General features: G+C 39.8%; 1 protein-coding gene across 1 annotated transcript in view; it reads right to left on the minus strand.

Annotated features, from left to right (window-relative positions):
* The window catches only part of slc47a1 (solute carrier family 47 member 1), a 31,608-nt gene extending 12,756 nt beyond the window's left edge, over positions 1–18,852 (minus strand). The window contains exons 1-14 of the mRNA XM_046040811.1: positions 18,628–18,852; positions 18,158–18,259; positions 15,282–15,350; positions 15,018–15,166; positions 13,797–13,839; positions 12,081–12,125; positions 11,166–11,263; positions 10,454–10,551; positions 10,214–10,327; positions 8,045–8,112; positions 7,419–7,527; positions 6,997–7,072; positions 6,851–6,920; positions 6,601–6,733 (exon numbers count right to left, since the gene is read on the minus strand). Coding sequence (XP_045896767.1) covers positions 6,601–6,733; positions 6,851–6,920; positions 6,997–7,072; positions 7,419–7,527; positions 8,045–8,112; positions 10,214–10,327; positions 10,454–10,551; positions 11,166–11,263; positions 12,081–12,125; positions 13,797–13,839; positions 15,018–15,166; positions 15,282–15,350; positions 18,158–18,259; positions 18,628–18,852 — 1,399 coding nt within the window. The remainder of the gene's footprint in view (positions 1–6,600; positions 6,734–6,850; positions 6,921–6,996; positions 7,073–7,418; positions 7,528–8,044; positions 8,113–10,213; positions 10,328–10,453; positions 10,552–11,165; positions 11,264–12,080; positions 12,126–13,796; positions 13,840–15,017; positions 15,167–15,281; positions 15,351–18,157; positions 18,260–18,627) is intronic.
* Positions 18,853–19,388: the final 536 nt, after the last annotated feature.

Raw genomic sequence — 19,388 nt, forward strand, 5'->3', positions numbered from 1 at the left:
CTCTTGTTGTGCTGGGATAGCTGTGCTTTCTTGATGAAGTCCATGACCTTTCCCAGTGCTGTACTGGGCAGATATGTTTCTAGTTTGTGGTGTATGTTGTCCATTTCTTTGTTCAGGGCTTCAATTGTGAAGTGGATCTGTCTCACTCTCTCGTTCAGTAGCTGGTGTTGTGCTTTCTCCAGGATTATTCCGGCTCTGTGTCCTTTTACCGTGGAGCCTAAGTGTAGGCTGTTGGGAATAAGTTTGTGTTGTCGGCATCTCAGGTTGAATCGTAGATGGTTCCTGTAGTCTGCAATTTTCCTGGCTGTCCTTTCATACTCCCGTACCAATCTGAGGGTGTTCATCCCAAAATGATAAGCAAGATGTCTATGAAGATTCTCAGTCATCCAGGTCATAGTTATCCAACGAAGGTTAAAATCAAGGGCAACTAAACTTGGTTGAAGATACTGGAAGACGTTTCGTCCCTCATCCAAAGTCCCTCATCCAAAGGACTTCTTCAGGTCAAGACTCTGCAGTCTACTTACATCTGAAGGACAGAGGACACTCGTTTGAGGACCACCAGGTGCACATTTTAGACAGAGAAGATGGATGGTTTGAAAGAGGTGTCAAGGAAGCCATCTACACTCGGGTTGAGAAGCCGTCATTGAACAGGGGAGGGGGTCTACGCCACCACTTATCCCCTACTTACAATGCTGTCCTTTCATCACTTCCCAGGAAACTCAACAAACGTAACCTATTGGCCTCAGGTGAAGATACCAACGATGGTCGTTCAGTCTTGGCCACAGGTAGTCTTAACGACTGTAACGACTGTCGTCACAGAAACAAGGAACACTAACGAACCAGCGGTATCGATGACCCGGGCCAACGACCCCACTGAGGTTAAATAGCTGAGTTTCCCTGCCAGTCAGTCAGAACTGAAGAAGTCCTTTGGATGAGGGACGAAACGTCTTCCAGTATCTTCAACCAAGTCCAGTTGCCCTTGATTTTAACCTTCGTTGGATAAGCAAGAAGATACACACTACACAAGGTCAGAGCTTTGATGCACATTGTGTGTGTGTGTGTGTGTGTGTGTGTGTGTGTGTGTGTGTGTGTGTGTGTGTGTGTGAGAGAGAGAGAGAGAGAGAGACAGCATGCGTGGACATTTATAAATGCATGCACACTTTGAGTGGACAGCAAAGATCCACTCTGGCAGGGGGTAAATGGCAGGCTGCAGGGGAGGAGATTAAGAAATGGATGGTGCAGCAGGACTGAGTGGGTTTAACTAATGGACCTGGATTTTAATATACACACACTACCTCATTTCCAACTTTTGCTGATAATATAAGAAATAAAAAAATTAAGATCATGTTGTAGGAACTCCCTAATCACTGACAACTGCGGTTTGTGGTCACTATGACCACAAAGTCAGGGTCCTACCATCCATCAGAAGTGAACCTAAAGTGTAGTTTAACTTTATGATACCTGCCTGTTTACTTTAACTTTACAGTGGAACCCCACATGTGGTCGGCTGATGTGCAAAAGTTGCTAAAAATATAAGTATATTTTTTTTAATTAGTGTTAAGAATTCACACATCAAACCTGTTTACAGATTTTGGGGAATACTACTGCATATGTGAAAATTTTGTATAAAGCCTTCTGTGGCTCCAGAGGGAGCTGTGTGAAATATGATTGGCTCAAGTGATGTCACTTGAGTCAGCATCAGCTGGGGCTGACTACGAGTTTTAAAATTAAAAAATAATCTGTGGGTGTGAAGTTAGAAAGAACTGAGTTTACCAGACCTTTGTAGCCTGCTCCGCATCCCTGACTAAGGCTAGCAGCTTAAGGGTACATTAGCCGCTACTAGCATAACTAGTGTTGCCAACTTTGTCACTACAAAATAAGGGACAAAAAGTGACTACTGCAGCAGTGCAGGTATGGTTTTGTGTGAATATACAGTGTATTGTTTTAAGCAATTTGTCATAATGATTGCTAATCTCTTGATTAAATATTTGGTAGGTTTCATAATAGTTTATTTACAGCAGGTAACTTTCACACAGTCATTTAATTGAACCACTAGCTGTTTTGAACCACTAGCACATTTACTATTTGTCAAAACAATTGTGGTTCTTGCACTGTAGGTTACAAAAGGTTATCACCTTCATCTAGCCTATAAATGACAAATCAAAAAGAACATAGCTTGTGATGTGTTTTATTTCCAGTTCATGCTTTTTCAGGCAGTTCATCAGAACTTGATGAATACCATTTACAAGTTTCCTCACTATCTTCATAAAAGTCAAGTAGCTTGCACTGCACTCCATCAGACACAGAAAAATATCTCACGCACACTGGAAACATTTTTCTGTTTCGTTTGATTGAGGCGTCGGTGGCAACAGAGTAAAACACAGGCTCACCTTCAGTCGGGGATAGATCATTCAGGATATCCTGCACAGTTTTGGTCCTAAAACATTCATTGTGATCATCTCAGCTTTCATTCTTACCAAGTGCATCTTCTTCAAAGCTGCTATTTTGTCAATTTCCACAGTAGCTGCATTTAACGTTACTTAACTTATAGGCCTAATAAGGCGCGTGAAGGAGGGCTGTGATTGGATGATGACAGCTAGTAGTAGTCAAAAAACGGAACAAGAGAGGTCACGTATGGGAATTAAAGGTTCAGTGTGTAAGTTTTAGAGGCATTTAGTGGTGAGGGTTTGCGAAATGCACCCCCCCTTCCCTATCCAAGCGGGTAGTATAGCTACGGTGCCTGAGTCAGGACAAAAGATGTTGTCTATGAGATAGAAGAGAGTTGCCAGTCAAGAAATAGGTTTCTTTAGATAGATATATTAAGAAATTATATTGACTTAATTATTCAGTAAAATCATATTTTATTGTGAATATTATTATTTGTTCATTAAACAACAGCCACATCAAGAAATGAAGTGCTACATGATGTCTCATACTCCTGTAATATATTATTTTACTGTACTGTTCTCATACTTTTTGTTACATCTTGGGAGGGTTGGCTAAACCACATAATACATGAACATGGGCAGGTGAGGATCAAAGCTCCTCTGGCTCTGCTTAATTAGATAAGCAATCTGCAAATCTTACCAATATTTTGAATTTTTTGAAATACAACAGAAACACAAAGTAGTATTGATAGCCATAATTTCAGCTTGTGGTAAAACGGAGCAATGTTTTTAATGGGCATTTAGCTTGTGAGCATTTAAATTACACATTTGTGTGCACAGTGTTGAAGCAAAAAAACCAACTTTTTTTTAATGCAAATTCAGTTAGTATTCATTATTGGTCACTTGGTCTTGTTATGTATCACTATTAGCAGTAAAAATAAATACACGTTTTCCACCAGGGCAGTATTCAACCGAAGTTTAGCTGCTGCTTTGAGCTTCCATGTTGTTACCATTTTATTGCCAATAATATTCATCAGCTGTTTGATTCATCAAGGTAAGGGCACATTTCTGTCCACGTTGCAAAGCCATAACAGAGCGCTGTAGAATAACCAGTGTTGGGCAAGTTAATCATAAATTGTAATACTATTAGTTAACTAACTAACTAACTATAATTAGTTAGTTATTAATCCTTAAAAAAAGTAATAATATTACTGGGTGATAAAAGTAACTAGTTACGTTACTTGTTACGTTACTATATTACTATATTACCTCCCACCCCAAACAAAGAAGTTGTTTTTTAGAAAACATATAAACAATAAAAAATAAAGCAAATAAATCGTGACTTTTGAACTACTGTTTTTCTGCACATGTAGTCCTATTTAGAGCAGTATTTAGTATTTTTACAAAAGATAGAACTGGCAAACGACGCCACTGAGGTTAAATAGCTTAGTTTCCCTACCAGTCAGTCAGAACTGAAGAAGTCCTTTGGATGAGGGACAAAACGTCTTCTAGTATCTTCAACCAAGTCCAGTTGCCCTTGACTTTAACCTTCTTTGGATAATCCAACTACATATTTTACACCACAAGCCAAAGCACAGCACTGGAGAGTAACTACATGAAATTAATCCAACTACATTATTTTTCTACCAGGGCAGTAAAAATTTAGCTGGCTGATCCGTTCTATGCTATAAGCTAACTAACCATATAGGCCTACTGATCAGTTGATTGTCTCGCTAACGTACCAGCAAAGCCAAACCACAGGCTGGAGAACAACTAGGCTACATGAAATTAACTTAATCCAACTACACATTTTATATCACTGACAGGGGAAAAACATCACTTATCTTGGTGATTATGACCAGCTTTGAGTTAAAGCTATCAAACAGCAGTTTCATTTGCATAAGGTCCAACTAACTTAATTACCTGTCGAGCAGAAAACAGACAACTTCAGCTCTGCTTTGAAAACACCTGTCCCACATCAGAGCCTTCCATCTTCCTGCCATCTGTCTACATCTGTGCTGACTCCATCTGGCTTCATCATATGAAGATCCACACGCTGTCAGCTTGTGCTAACACATGTGCTTGTTCATTTGTCCAAATGTTACTTCTCTTCTTACTTCTAATAAACCAAACAACTACTCAGAGAGTATTTATTATTATTATGATTTTCTCTTCTTCTTCTACGGACGCATTTAATGTAGACGGGCGTCTACACTGCCTGAATTGAAACGCGCTCTGTAGCACTGTTTGTCTGTTGTGGGCTACTGTAGAAACATGACGACACAATACGTCGACCTCCATGGCAGGGGGACCCGCAGTTATGTAGATAGAAATAGCTCATTCTAAGGTAATAAAAACATAATGGTTCGTTATGTAAGGTTTATACACCACTGAAAACATAGTTATGGATATTATATTGCATTTCTGTCAATAAATCCTCAGAAATATTACAAACTGAACCTTTAAGGCATAAAATTATGCCTAATTAAAGACAGGTGGATGCGCTGTCAGCTGGATAGCCGTTGGGTGGTTCAGCAACCAATAGCCTTAGCTCCACCTCTTTGCCTATTTTTGGATTAGCCATAGTCAGGCACTGCCAAGATGGTGGCTGGCAGAGCCGTTGGGTGCCACCCACATTGAGCTTTACAATGTCTCTTCAGAAACCAATAGGTGACTTCACAGACACTATGTACATGTTTTATACTGCTGCATTGATTTTGAAAAACTGTCCAACATTAGTTTAACAGTCCAATTCTAAATTGTTTGAGTGCTCTTTTAAATTATGTTCATTTTTAATACTTTCATCTAAATAAGAACATAAAGACCCCTTAAAAATGAATAGTTTGATTATCCGCAAAGGAAGTGGTAAGCTACCAAATTAACACGGGAAATGGGGGGATGACTTGCAAATATTCCCAGCCGAAGTTGAACCAGAGGTCACAATAACATGGTATGCGTCATAACCATATGATGAACTTGTAAGCTAGCAAGTTAGCAAAAGGTTTGACTGGGTGATTGACCTATCAGCTTTGATGCAATCCCTGTGGATTAGTGATGTGCGATACCACTTCATTCCTATCCAATCCAATACCAAGTAATACCCATGTTGGTATTGCCGATACCAATACTTTTTACATGTTTTATTTCTAGTTTAATGTGACCTCCCCCCTCCCGTTTCTGTATTTATGAGAGAAATAACAAGTAGGCTGTAGCTTTACCAATTCAAAATAATAGCTGCATAATGACAAGACATCAAACTACTGTCATATTTCTTAATTATAATGAAAATATCCTGCTCAGAACTGCCGCTTCATATCATCATATTATTTTGACTTAATCTCAGATGTTTAGCAAAGTTTGCAGTGTTCCCAAAGTATTTCACTGTCTTTGCACACACATCATACACAGCATCATTATTACCTTCACAGCTAAAATACAGCCATACGTGACTGTTTTTACAGTCAGCCAGAGTCCGTATTCAATGTAAATGCAGCGGCTCACTTCAAAGAAGCTCCATCACAGAACCATAGCGCAAGCATGACTTTGACAGGCGGAAGGAAACGTAGTTCCTATCAACCGAGTAGCCTATAATTAGACCATCCTGGTGGCAGTAAGATACTTATGGTAAAACACACACTCACTCCAAATTACTGAGTTTAGATATTGATCCTTTTATATGAGTATCGATCCTAGAGCAGGAAACGTTGGTATCAGAAATATCGATCCGCACATCACTACTGTGGATCATCTAGCTACCCAAAAATGACACTGGCATTTAAAATATATGGTTGCCTGCAAACACTTAATTGTGTGAAGCTGGATTTAGTGCTCTTGTTTGCATGAAATCAAAGTACTACATTTTACGTGAGATGAGAATGCGCATTCTTGGAGCCTGCCCTCAACAGAAAAATGACTATATAGGTCTTTTCAGCCACACAACATTATGACTCATGTTTATGTTTATTGTTAAATATTTATATATTATACATTAAATATTGGGATTTTTAATAGCATATAGGTGATTATAGACAAAAATATGTCATAATTAAAACAATAAAATTAAAATCCCTGTCATTAAAAACCAAAGAATTGTCTTTATTTCAAACAGCTGGGGTTTTGAACATTTCAGACCTAGAATATCTGTATTTATTTCATTTGCATTTATATCTTGTTTGCAGAAACATACAGAGATAGAATGGAATGAAAGCATTACCTTTTACTCTGAGCTTGGCAGCAAACATCAGAGCTATTCCTACTGGCATGCCGATGCAGTAGTAAGACACCAGGTTGGACACGGCAGCAATTTTCTGCATCCCAGATCCTACAAGAATCCCTGAGCAGACACACTGAAAACACACACACAAATTAAAACCACAAAAAGACATTGATTCAACTAAACAAGCAAACAGCTATGTGTACTGATATGTGTACAATGTACTCAATGTAAAACCAGAACTGCATACCAGAAGTGTGTCAAAGACTTGTACAAATGCGTAGATTGTGAGGTTCTCTGAGACAATCGTCACAATATTTCTGCAGACAGTAGAAGATCATCAAAACCAGAGTTGCCTTTAAATGGTGAATGATTGTGTGTTGGTCTGAAACTCACTCATCAGAGGTAAATATGTAGCCAACGACAGACTTACTGCCAGCGATGACAAAACCCTGGAACACAGCAAGTACTCCTATAGCGAAGACATTACGTAGAGGACAACACCTGACAAGTTGTACGTTCTGCGCTTGTAATGCATGATTTTCCTCCAGATTCAAGCAAATATCAAACACATGAAATTAAAGTTGTATGTTTCCTACAGGTATTTATCTATTGTGTATCTCTAGTGTGTGTGTGTGTGTGTGTGCTTACACAATTAAAATAAACTTCAAGCACTTTAGCTAAACCTTCATGTAGCTGTTCATTAATATACCTGCCAACCAATCAGAATCAAGAATTCTCAGTGGGCAAGTTTTAGATTACATTAATTATGTATGTTTGCGTTTACAAGTACTTCATCTGCGTATGTGTCTTCATACCTGTTAAAACCAGGACCACTTTGCAGGTGACTATGGCCCCAGTAGTATTCCCGGCCCCCAGAGCATTCCCAACACGCACACAGGCAGCACCATGGATACCTAGAGGGAACTGCAAGGACCTCAATATTCTTTTTGGTGTCAGTTACACAGCTGACATAAAGAAATATTTGGTCATTTTGGGAAATATGCTTATTCACTTTCCCTCTGAAAGTTTGATGAAAAGGCTGATTCTACTTTCATGTCAGTGTGTGAAACACAACTCATGCTTCGCCAAAATACAGTTACAGCATGTAACTCCCCGCAAAACTACAACCCATTCAATTTCTAGGGGTTAGGGTTAGATCTAAATAAAACAAAATAGATACAATGTGTAATTTGTGAGCTCTAGGGGTGTAGGTAGTCATATTTTTCCCAATATATTTCAGAGATACTGTAGCTAGGCTACCTGTTTTTCTCTGCTTCCAGTCTTAAAGCTAAGCTAAGCTAATCGCATAATAAATCTAGGTCCTTGCTTAACATACAGACATAAGGGTGGTAGGGATCTGAATAAGCTTATTTCCCAACATTCTTAATTATTGTTAAATAATATGCACTTAAATGTATAAGTGAACACACTGAATCCATACCATATATATTATGGCTCCTATTTCCACCAACACATGCTGAGCGGCAAGATCCACCTCGCCAAGTACACCTGATAAGATAAAGGTCTCATTAAGACATTTACAAGGACTTTCCCAACATGCCTAAAAGCTACACCAAGACACTTTGTACAAATGTTTGACCCAACAGTCATTAAATGCACACAGCTGAAGTGCAGCATGCTGGTTTATTATTCTGACAGGTCAAATGTTACATGGCACACATATGGCACATTTAGATAATTCTCCTAATTTTCAAGTAATCGCATACTGCTGGTGGAAAGCGTCCATATCCAAAATAAAGCAATAAATAAGGTGAATTTAAGTTGTCACAGGTACTTTTCAAAATTAGAGACTAGGATCAGCTCTTTAGCTGGTTGAAAACAACTCTATACGCTTTGTTGCTGTGTTATATAAAAAGTTATTTGACTTGGCACTGGTAATACTGAACAAATGCTATCAGGAGTTAAGTATGTTTCATATCCTGCAACACTTCGACTCTCCAGGGACATATGCAAGGATCCTGTTCGTGGACTTCAGCTCGGCGTTTAACACCATCATCCTGGACATCCTCAGCACCAAACTCACCCAGCTCACTGTGCCAGCCTCCACCTGTCAGTGGATCACAGACTTCCTGGTCAGCAGGTGAGACTGGGGAACATCACATCCAGCACCCAGACTATTAGCACTGGCACCCCCCAGGGGTATGTTCTCTCCCCACTGCTCTTCTCCCTCTACACTAATGACTGCACCTCAAGAGACCCATCCGTCAAACTCCTGAAGTTTATTGACGACACAGTGGTCATCGGCCTCATCCGGGACGGTGATGAGTTGGCCTACAGATGGGAGGTTGATCAGCTGGCTCTCTAGTGAGGTCAGAACAACCTGGAGCTTAACACGCTCAAAGCTGTGGAGATGATGGTGGACTTCAGGAGGAGCCCCCCAACTCTGCCCTCCATCACCATACTCAACAGCCCTGTGTCTGCTGTGGAATCCTTCAGGTTTCTAGGATCCACTATTTCCCAGGACCTGAAGTGGGAGCTTAACACAGACACCATCATCAAGAAGGCCCAGCAGAGGATGTACTTCCTGTGCCAGCTCAGGAAGCTCAACCTGCCTAAGGACCTGCTGATCCGCTTTTACACAGCCATCATCCAGTCTGTCCTCTGCACGTCCATCACTGTCTGGTTTGGATCTGCCACCAAAAAGGACAAGGACAGACTACAACGGACAGTCAGGACTGCAGAAAAGATCATCGGTGCCAACCTGCCCTCCATTCAGGACTTATACATTTCCAGAGTCAGGAAACGGGCAGGAAACATCACTGCAGATCCATCTCACCCCGGACACAACCTGTTCCAGCTTCTCCCCTCTGGTAGGCGCTACAGAGCACTGTACGCCAAAACCAACAGACACAGAAGCAGTTTCTTCCCACAAGCCATCACTCTGATGAACAGCTGATTTCTGACTCACAGTGTCAGGAACAATTCCTGTGCAATAACCCAGTAACTCTGCCTCTAATCAGCCACCTGTGTACTGGCTAACACTTATTATTTATTTATTCACCATTCTCTATTTCAGTGCTGTTCATACTGTTATTTTGTCATATTGTAGATACTGTATACCAAATCCACCTACCTCAAGTCATCACTCCTGCACAAAATACTTATTTATTCCAGAATCCTTTGCACTATGCTTCATCACACTGTGTACATGTGTACATGTATGCATGTATATGTACCTGTATAACACATCCACCTCATACATGTACATACTCCTGCATCCTTTGCACTCTGCTCACTGCACTATTTGTCAATGTCAATATTGTTTTTTTTTCATAGTGTGTATATTTGTGATGTCTACACTTAAGTCTGTGTGAGCAATGTACAATCCAGAGTCAGATTCATGTCAAAGCTGATTCTGATTCTGATATTTCAATTATCAATATAATATAATAATATAATATAACAATGTTTTATGTGATTGGAATAACTTTACAATTACTCAGATGGTCTTTGAAGTAAAAGCTTACAAGATGTTGGTGATACATCTTTTGATGGTTAAACCCTTTCTGGCTTCACTTCAATACCAACAAAAGCAAGTGTGTGTTTGAACAAGATTTGTGTGTGGGGGGCTGGGGCAAACAACACTGACCAGCAAGGAAACCGCCAATGTCCCAGATCCACCATTCAAAGTAGGTCATGAAAACACTGGGAATAGCCAGCTTCATATAGGAGCCCCACTCCTGAAGACAGTCAGTGGACCAGCCTGCAGAAAGTTTCACACAGAAGGGTTAGTTAAGGGTTATTCTCTGTGTGGCCTGTAGAGAGCAACCATTTAGAGAAAAGCTGATTTGGTCACTTACTTATATTCATATTTGTTTGTAGAACTCACCTCCCCATGTCTGCTTATGGAGCTTCTTCCATCTGATGTAGCCAAACAACAGCAAGCAGATGGCGATCTGAGAGAGGCTGTTAGCAATTGCTGATCCACTGCAAACACACATGATGTTTTTATATTGGAGGGATGTCTAGTGCCAGCCTACATTAACTGGAAGGAGCTCAGGATCCAGACAGTTAAAGTAACATTGTCGTTTGTGCAGTACTGGATGACTGAGGGTCTGAGAATAATCCTTAAAAATTCAATATGTAAATATGGGAGGGAAGGGACAGACCTGACCCCACCACAGAGACGTGATTGGATAAGTCGACTGCCTGTTGAATCAAATGTTTGTCCAGCTGGACTAGGATCAACTCCTGCCAGAGCTCTCTCTTCTTTTTCTGCCCTACACTGCCCCCCTCTCTAAATAAAGTACAAAAATAACAAACATCAGTGTCCGTCTTACTCTCTTTTAACAAAAAACAAATCATTCTCCTTAAATTAAAATGCATAATGTGTTTCTGGATCTCCTGTCCTCTTCTTTCCAAACTCCTGGTTATGCATCAGCCAATATCCCTCTCATATTTGGACAGCAGTGAAGTGATCAACTACAGTGGCTTAACTGGTATATTTTAGTGGTCATGGTACTTGAAGCCTGATACCACATCAAGCAACACAAAGTCTATCAAAAATGAAAAGGTGCGGAGAAACAGTGTGACACACGTACATGACACCCAGCTGGAGGCTGAAGATTAAGACGTAGTTCGCCCCCAAGTTGAAAATGTTTGCTGCCGCTGCTGTGTACATCTGAGGCAGAATAATCCCCTGACAGACAAAAAAGACACAATCAGGTATCCAATTGGTAGAGCTAATATGCATGAATTTTCTTTATACAGGTTCTAGATAATCAAATAAATTGCAGTAAAAACAGCCATGCTAGCAGCTTGGATAGGTTGTTAGTCACAGCAGTGTTTTATGCTATTATTAGCATGTTAACATCCTCACAATGACAATGCTAAAATGGGCATATTTAGCAAGCAGGATATTTACCATATTCGCTATTTTAGTGTAAGCAAGCTAACATTTGTTTACCATAAAACACAAATTACAGCTGATGCTGATGGGAATGTCATTAGTTTGGAAGCATTTGGTCATGATCTAAAGTAGTGACAAGTTGAAATGTTGCCCTGATGGCACTAGAGTGAAGGTTAAGTGATCACCACCACAATTATTATATTCATCCTGAAGGGGGACAGGATTGTCTGAACCAAATTTCATGGCAATCCAGTTTTTGAGATATATCACAAAACAACAAATTAGTCAAATGACAATCAAATTCATTAGAAGGCAATGTGTGGGAATCACATTAGTTTCAATTCATGGCTAGAAAAAGCAAAAGAATACCTCATGTCTTGATCACTTCGATACATTTTTTCAATACATTTTACTTACAACTGACAAAACTGCTGACAATGTCATCATGTAAATAAATACAATTTATCAGAATGATCAGTAGATGAGGTGTCACCATTCCCTGAATTTGTTTTGTGGAAACAAACACATTGCAGTCTATACTGTAACGCGGGGCACTCACTGAAATTTAGTGCAGGAGAAACAAATATGTTCCCTTTTATAAACTTACTTGGTTTTGCAGGTAGGCAACTTGCAACTGGTGAAGGAACATTGCCTGTAGCAAGGAGAGAAAAAGTGGATTAAAACTGGTAGACCTTCCAGATACCAAACAACTTTGATGTGTGGAGAAATATTAAGAAGTTTATCTGTCAATACTACTGTGTGTTGACTATGCCATTGATGCATTTCCAAAATGTGGATATTTTGTGTGAACATGCATTCTATTAATTTGATAAAGACATATTAATGGGGAATATTCCAATTACTACAACTAACTAGCTAAACACATTAACTGGATTATCTCAGTCAAAATAAGGAGGTAATTGGAGAAAGCACAAGATGATGGAAAAAGATGGATTACTTGTCGTGCTTTTGAATCAATGTGTCATCTCTACAGTTTAGTTTGATTATAAGAATGGTAAATGTCCGGAGTGTAGGCGTTCATTATTTTCTTGATACAACACTTAATCTGTTTTTATGCACATTGCTGAAAAGATGCAGCTACTCATGCGTTTCCTTAAAGTGGTCATATTATGCTCATTTTAAGGTTCATCATTTATTTAGGGGTTGTACCAAAATAATTAATTTTTTGAAAAAACACCACATTTTTGTCATACTGCAACTTGCTGCAGCACCTCTTTTCACCCTGTGTTTTAACGCTCAGTTTAGCTTCAAGTGAAGCATTTCATTTCTATTAGATCTTTGTTCGGAGTTGCACATGCGCAGTACCTAGTTGACAGTGTTGGGCAAGTTACTTCCAAAATGTAATACATTACATTCATGACATATTGTCACTGTGTGTGCAGCAGCTCAGTGTGTTTCTCCATCAGTGTTTTCATGGGCGTGCCACAGTAGCCGCTAGGTGAGCATTATGATACGTGATGGAAGTAAAGGCTGGACTACAATCAAGCTGTTTTCAGGCAGTTCAGGAGCATAGTTTTCTGTGGGAGATGGGAACTCTCTTTAGGGTGGATTAAGGGCTTTTTCACTTTTCAAAACTATTGCATACACAAAAAAGATATATAACACAATAAAGGAAAAAACAAAAGTTAAAAAAGACAAAAATCATAATATGACCACTTACTACGAGTACTACTTACTTTAACTTTGTGTACAAGAAAAGTCATGGAGAGAATTAGATGGAACAGGATTTTTCTAGACAATGAAATTGTTAGCAATGTTGGAAAAATGTATTAAAGTAAATTCATCAACGCAGGGGGAAATAAACATTGAATTTTCACCACTTATCTGCTATTATTAAATATTTCTGCATTTATTTTTTTGTTCTAAATATTTTTTCTACCTCACATCTTTGAAGCATCATGAAAAAAGTTATTACTAAATTTGGGTCATTCAAGGCTCAAGCAAAATTTCATCAGATTACAGGGATTAGTGGTCAGATTATACACTAGTATAATAGTGTGCAAATAAACACGCTGCAGGGCTTGAAGACAAGGCCAGAGAGTATGATCTTTCAGTATTTAACTGACCAACAGTGGAGCACACATCCAATCTTTTGATAAGCTAAAAGACTCAGTTAGTCATCAGAGTTGTGCAATGGATGCTTTCATAGTGCGTCCTAATGTGTTAATCCTGTAATTCACGTAAATGCAAAATATTGCAAAATACAACATGTAGTGATTTAGGCAGAAAACATTTTTGTACCCCAGGAGACCACATTATATTTTTTCAGACTCTGGGGAGTGTTTAAGTTCAGTGCACTTACTGGCACAGCTGGAAGAAATGCCATCACGTAGAGCTGGGCAATTCTGCAGGGGAAGAAAAAAGAGTAATATTAATTTACATTACATTACATTTATTCATTTAGCAATTTAGTAGAGCAAACACAAACACAATAATTCACTTTCTGCTCAAATATGCCCCTCTTTTTGCAAGTCGATATAATCAAGACTGTGTGTCTGTTCACATTAAATCTTAAGTCTTTTGTTGCTTTAGTTCCTCAAAATAAAATGACAGGCATCTAACTGTAATATTCTACATGTAGGTAGAATCACATATCCAGGCGTCTAAAGCTGCATATATAATATTCACTTAAAATATGTTTAAGTGTAGGGAAACTACACTTAAAAGCATCATGTAGGTTTATGAAAATATGTAATCACATTACATATGCAACATACAGTGTAATTACTCCACAGTCGTATCTTTTGTCCCAACGATTTACCAGTACAATAAGCTAAGTACCAATACATATATGAAGGTACTGGGGGGCAAAATGTGAAGTTATGAAAAAAGTTGGTTACAATTCAGGATCTTATAAAGAACTAACTGCTGGGTAACTATTCCTACTGATCCAGGAGTTAATTTGGTTGGGAACATGATCAAAATCTCCATCTGACTTGAAGGCTAAAGAATAGATCTCTGCTCCTTTATGTGGGAGACTTGGGTTCAAGTCCCAGCCCTGCCACTCATCAAACATGTGAGAGCGTTAGCACCAAAAGTGCTTTACGTTACCCTGTAACTAAATGCAACAAGGGAGAACTAACTGTGCTTTAGATTAGAGCCCAATACTATGTGGGTTGTAATCTAAAGCACTGTTAGTTAACAGTGACGTTAAATATTGGCACTGAAAACAAGACCAGAACTGAAAAAGGAAACAGTGGCATCGGTAAGTAGCCAATTAATTATAATATAGGTATCCAGTAGTTATAAGATAACTACAGTATATGTTTTTGTAAGATCACAAATTGTGTATTAGTTAACCGTAACTCCAAAGTAATTATGCTGTACATTGGGGGCTAAAGTGTTACTACTGGTAATAAGAATTACAAACACAGCACTATTTTTTTTCCTTAAACAACTGTTCATCATTGCATCAGCATTTTGTTCGCACCGACACAAATGTGTAGAACACACACATACACACACACACACACACACACACACTGTTTAAGGTATTAATTGATTTCATAAACTATGAATTTACCTTGCCACCTCAACCTCTTGGTACAGGATGAGCAGTAAGTTGTGAGAGTTGATGAGAAGACCCCAACAGGGCAGACAAAACAGCAGCAGGATCAATGAACTCCTTTGGAGAATCACTCCTACACGTTTCATGTTCTTACTGCCGAATGTCTACAAAACACATATGAGACAAAAGGGAAGTGACTCTGATGACATAGGAAAAATATGTACCTTTCCATAGATAACACATAAAAACAACAATGCACAAATAATGTGGTTTGCTCACCTGAGAAACGAGTGTGTTACAAGCCACACCAAGGCCATACCCTGTTGAAGCTGTGGTCACGTTAATGGTCTGAGAGGTGGAGAATCAAATACAAGAATATTAGAGAAGAAAAACTGCAAGTTAGACGTTAATTATAAAATGTTATATGTCTTTTACTCATTGTCCTTTTCTTGGTTATGCCCATAATGTAATATGTACATTAGTGTGATCTCGTACACATCAGCTGTTTCAGCAACAAATGTAAATGAAGTTTGATAGTTCCTAGAAACTATTTCATAGATCTGATTCCAAGAAAAGCAGTCCAGCAGGCACAGTATGTTCACACATATGAATGCTGTAGGCCAGGTGCAGCAAGAGTGGAAAAGCCCATGGTTAAGCAACAGGTACTGTTTATGGGGTAGAGTAACAGCAACAGCAAACATTAAAAAATGTGCATGGAGAAAATGCTTCAGAAGGAGGAAGCAGCAAAGCCTGCAGTGTCTAAAACAAAGTAGCGTTATTGGAAGAATTAATGTAATTTATGTAGAGTGCTCACAGGTTTACTTCTTGGCTCTTGCTCTATTTGGTATTTTGATGACTCACCACAAACTTGGCTGCAGTGAATGGACTGGGCGCATTCACTCCGGCAAGGGTGTAGGTTTTGTTTCAAAACTGGAGAGGACAATTATTAAATGGGGGGTCTGCCCCCGGAGAATTATTAGTGTTAAACAACATAAAAGAGCGTTTCCTGACCAGTCCAGCGACAGATGACCGGACCTTAATTATATTACGTAAGTCAGGTGACGTAATTCACATGACATTAAACATGTGGTCAACATTGTGAAACTGTTGCACTTTGGTTAGGCTTATGCAAACAAAACTACTTGGTTAGGTTTAGGAAAACATCTTGGTTTGGGTTAAAGTTAATACCTACCGTCTCTACCTAATTCTATGTCCTTGCACTGCAGTGTCACTGTGTCCTAACTCAGTACATTACATCCTGCACCAGGACATTCAGGATATTGCTGTAGTTTCTTGAAAAAAGACAGAGGGCTGTACATTGGATATTCTCCCAAGGAAACTGGTGATAAGATGCTGGAACCCCGCACAAAGCATGCAGGAAAGCTGAAGAGGTTACAGTGAGTGGTGCAGCCATGTGACTGCAGATTTCAAAGACTGTATAAGGAAAATTGTCCTCAAGGTGCAGGACACCTATCCCTTTAGTTGATGCTCGTTTCTGCTGATCAGGTTTAACTTGCTGGATGTCCAGATTGGATTGGATTTTCCAGGTCTGCTCAATCAGAACTACAGCATAGACCATAGGCATCGCTAGACCCTTTTTACTGGGGCACGTGCCCCTGTATCCATGTGCTGTGCCCCAGTAAAATTGTCAGGACCCCTTGGCGTCATTTTTGGACGTGTCGCCCAGCCCTAGTATAAATAGTATTTTAGCTTTAAACATGTTAAAGGAAACAGGGGGAGCCAGTTTTAATGGGCCTGATGCAGCTGATAATATTATCTAGCAAGAATTGATATATATTATTTACAGTGGCTATGCTTAAATTTGTCAGTAAAGTAGATGCTGGATCATAAGCCAGTACAAGCGTAGTTTATCCAAGTTCAGTACCAGCACAGACCCAGGTGAAATACAGGCAGCCTCAGCCAGTACGAGCATAGCCAGAGATGTACAGCCAGCAGCAGTCTTAACAGACTTTATGAGGATTTTTCTAGAAGAGGTTTCCATTCAGGCGTATTACAGAGACAGACTGGAGAGGTAGTTGTAAGAGCAATGCAGTGTCAGGTGTGACTGTGCAGCAATTGCAAATTGTTTACATGGCTCACAAGTCAAGTAGGAGGGCCATGACAGAATTCTTCTTAGGTGGTGACATATTGCTCATGCTCCACTCAAAGCCCTGACCTGACAGAGCCAATATTAATGAGGGAAGCTGGTGAGGTACATACTAGCACATTTCATACACTTCAATCAAAAATGTACATGAGGGATGAGGGGGCCTGCGCCCCAGTAGAGCTTTATGTCTAGCATCGCCCCTGGCGTACATCTATGTTGTCAGAATAACTGTCACGTTCTTGATATTAACATGGAATACAATTTTTGAAAAGGTTGATACATACAGTACCACTGAGAATCAACTCTGCAGTCTGCAGCAGGTTGCAAATTTTAGCCAATTTCAGCTCATTGACTACAGATCCATATAGTTCAGTGCCAAGTGTTCTCACTATTCCCCTCCTGTGAACTGTGGATACCCATTTCCAACACACAATGTTCTCTCAAGCCAACGTTATACTATTTGCCCAGCGCCAAATGGCAGACAGCCAAGTGTAAACAAGTGTTTGGGGAGAGAGAGATTTTTTCAGACCAAACTGGAGCTGATGTCTATGTGCATCAGTCATGTGTGACTAAATAAGGTTTTTGTTTTTTTGCTGCTCTCAGGTCTTGCAAAAGATACCTCAATCTCCTCCTCAATACCTGCCTGTAAAAAAGTGAAACTTTGTGAAAAAGTGTGAATATTGGAGATATTCCTTTCTGCACCTTTTTGGAATATAATAATATTGTTCAGTCCTTTCGGTGTTTAAAGGTAAACAAAATGAGCATCAGCCAACCACCATCAGTCACTCGTCGCTGAAGACCTGGACTATGTTATACAGATACCAACACATAAAGGCCAAAAACCATCACAGCAAATTATAGATATCCAAACCAGCATGCACACAAAAATACTGATGATACTCTAATTGTGAGTAATAGAGAAATTTACTGTCAGTAATAGAAGTAGGAGCAGTAGCAGCAGTAGAAGTAGTACAAGAGTAGTGGTAGTAGTTTTACTACTGTTGCAGCAGGTAAAATCAATTAGTCTACAATGGAGTAAAGAATGTACCGCTGAGGCCAGAGCGTATCCAGCCAGTTCTGCATTGCCAATGTGACCACAGAATATGCTGCTAACAAACGGCAGGAGGAAGTCCAGAATCCGAGACAGCAGCTGTTGAAACAAATAAAATGATCTGACTATTTTCCAAACAGCCCATCATTGATTAGATGAAACTGATGCAGCAAATCATTGACAAAATGGGTTCACACAGCGTATCTGTACTCAGCAAAGTAGTTATCAAGTTAGAGAGCAGTGTTGTGAAATCACCAAGCACAGACAGGTTTGCACTAACATACAGGATAGGCACCATTTTAATTTACCTTTTGCAAACTACATGTATATTTCAGAACTGTTAACTGTTAGATTGTACTCTGTGCACATTCAACACTAACTTTGTAACAAAGGAGTTACCAGATGTATCATGGCACTTTGTGAAAAACCAATCCCCCCCACCAACACTTCAACTTTCCCCTACTCACCAGTGGGCCCGTGAGCCATAAGACTTGGTAAAGTTCTTCTCTATAGACCAATGGTAGCCAACGTGTAACGCATGCACACCAAAACAGTTTGGAGCTGACCGCTGCCGCCGCCTCGTCTCCCTCAACCCCTGCTGTCTTGGCAATAGACACCCCAGCAACAGGCCCAGCAACAAGCCCTGCACCCGGGGACGGGCGTGGAGGTTCCAGGGAACCCAGCTTCTCCATTCAAAGACAGAAAAAGAAGTGAGAAGGGAAAAAAGCCAAGGGACAAGGGAGGAGGGAGGGCGGGAGGGAGGAATTGGGGAAAGAGAGAGCAAGGGTAAGGGGGCAATCGGTCTATCTGGGTTTATAAATACAACACATGCACTTCTTCAAAGTTATTGATAAATAATGTAGTTTGGAACGAGGAGGGTGAGAGAATGAATAAAGAGGAAAAGAAAACAGAGGGAGTGACAGATGGAGTGGAAAAGAACAAAAGCCTTTTTTTGGGTACAAGGTTCAAAGCAGGGCTGATAAATGTTTCTTGGTAGGAAGGAAGGGAATACATTGTGTCTGAGCGTTTGTACTGTATATACAGTGAGTGAGTGAATGAGTGAGTGAGTGCTTTGTGAACATGTTTCATTAGCATATTTTGGTGTGGGAGTATGACTGTGTGTGGGTGTGTGTTGTCTTACAGGGCTCAGTGGTAATCTTATGAGGAATGCCTGTTTGTACGCTGTACACAGAGCTCTGATGGCATAAACTCTGCAGGCCTGGATTAA

Source organism: Micropterus dolomieu, linkage group LG23 (genome assembly GCF_021292245.1).
Source record: "Micropterus dolomieu isolate WLL.071019.BEF.003 ecotype Adirondacks linkage group LG23, ASM2129224v1, whole genome shotgun sequence".
NCBI classification, from domain to species: domain Eukaryota; kingdom Metazoa; phylum Chordata; class Actinopteri; order Centrarchiformes; family Centrarchidae; genus Micropterus; species Micropterus dolomieu.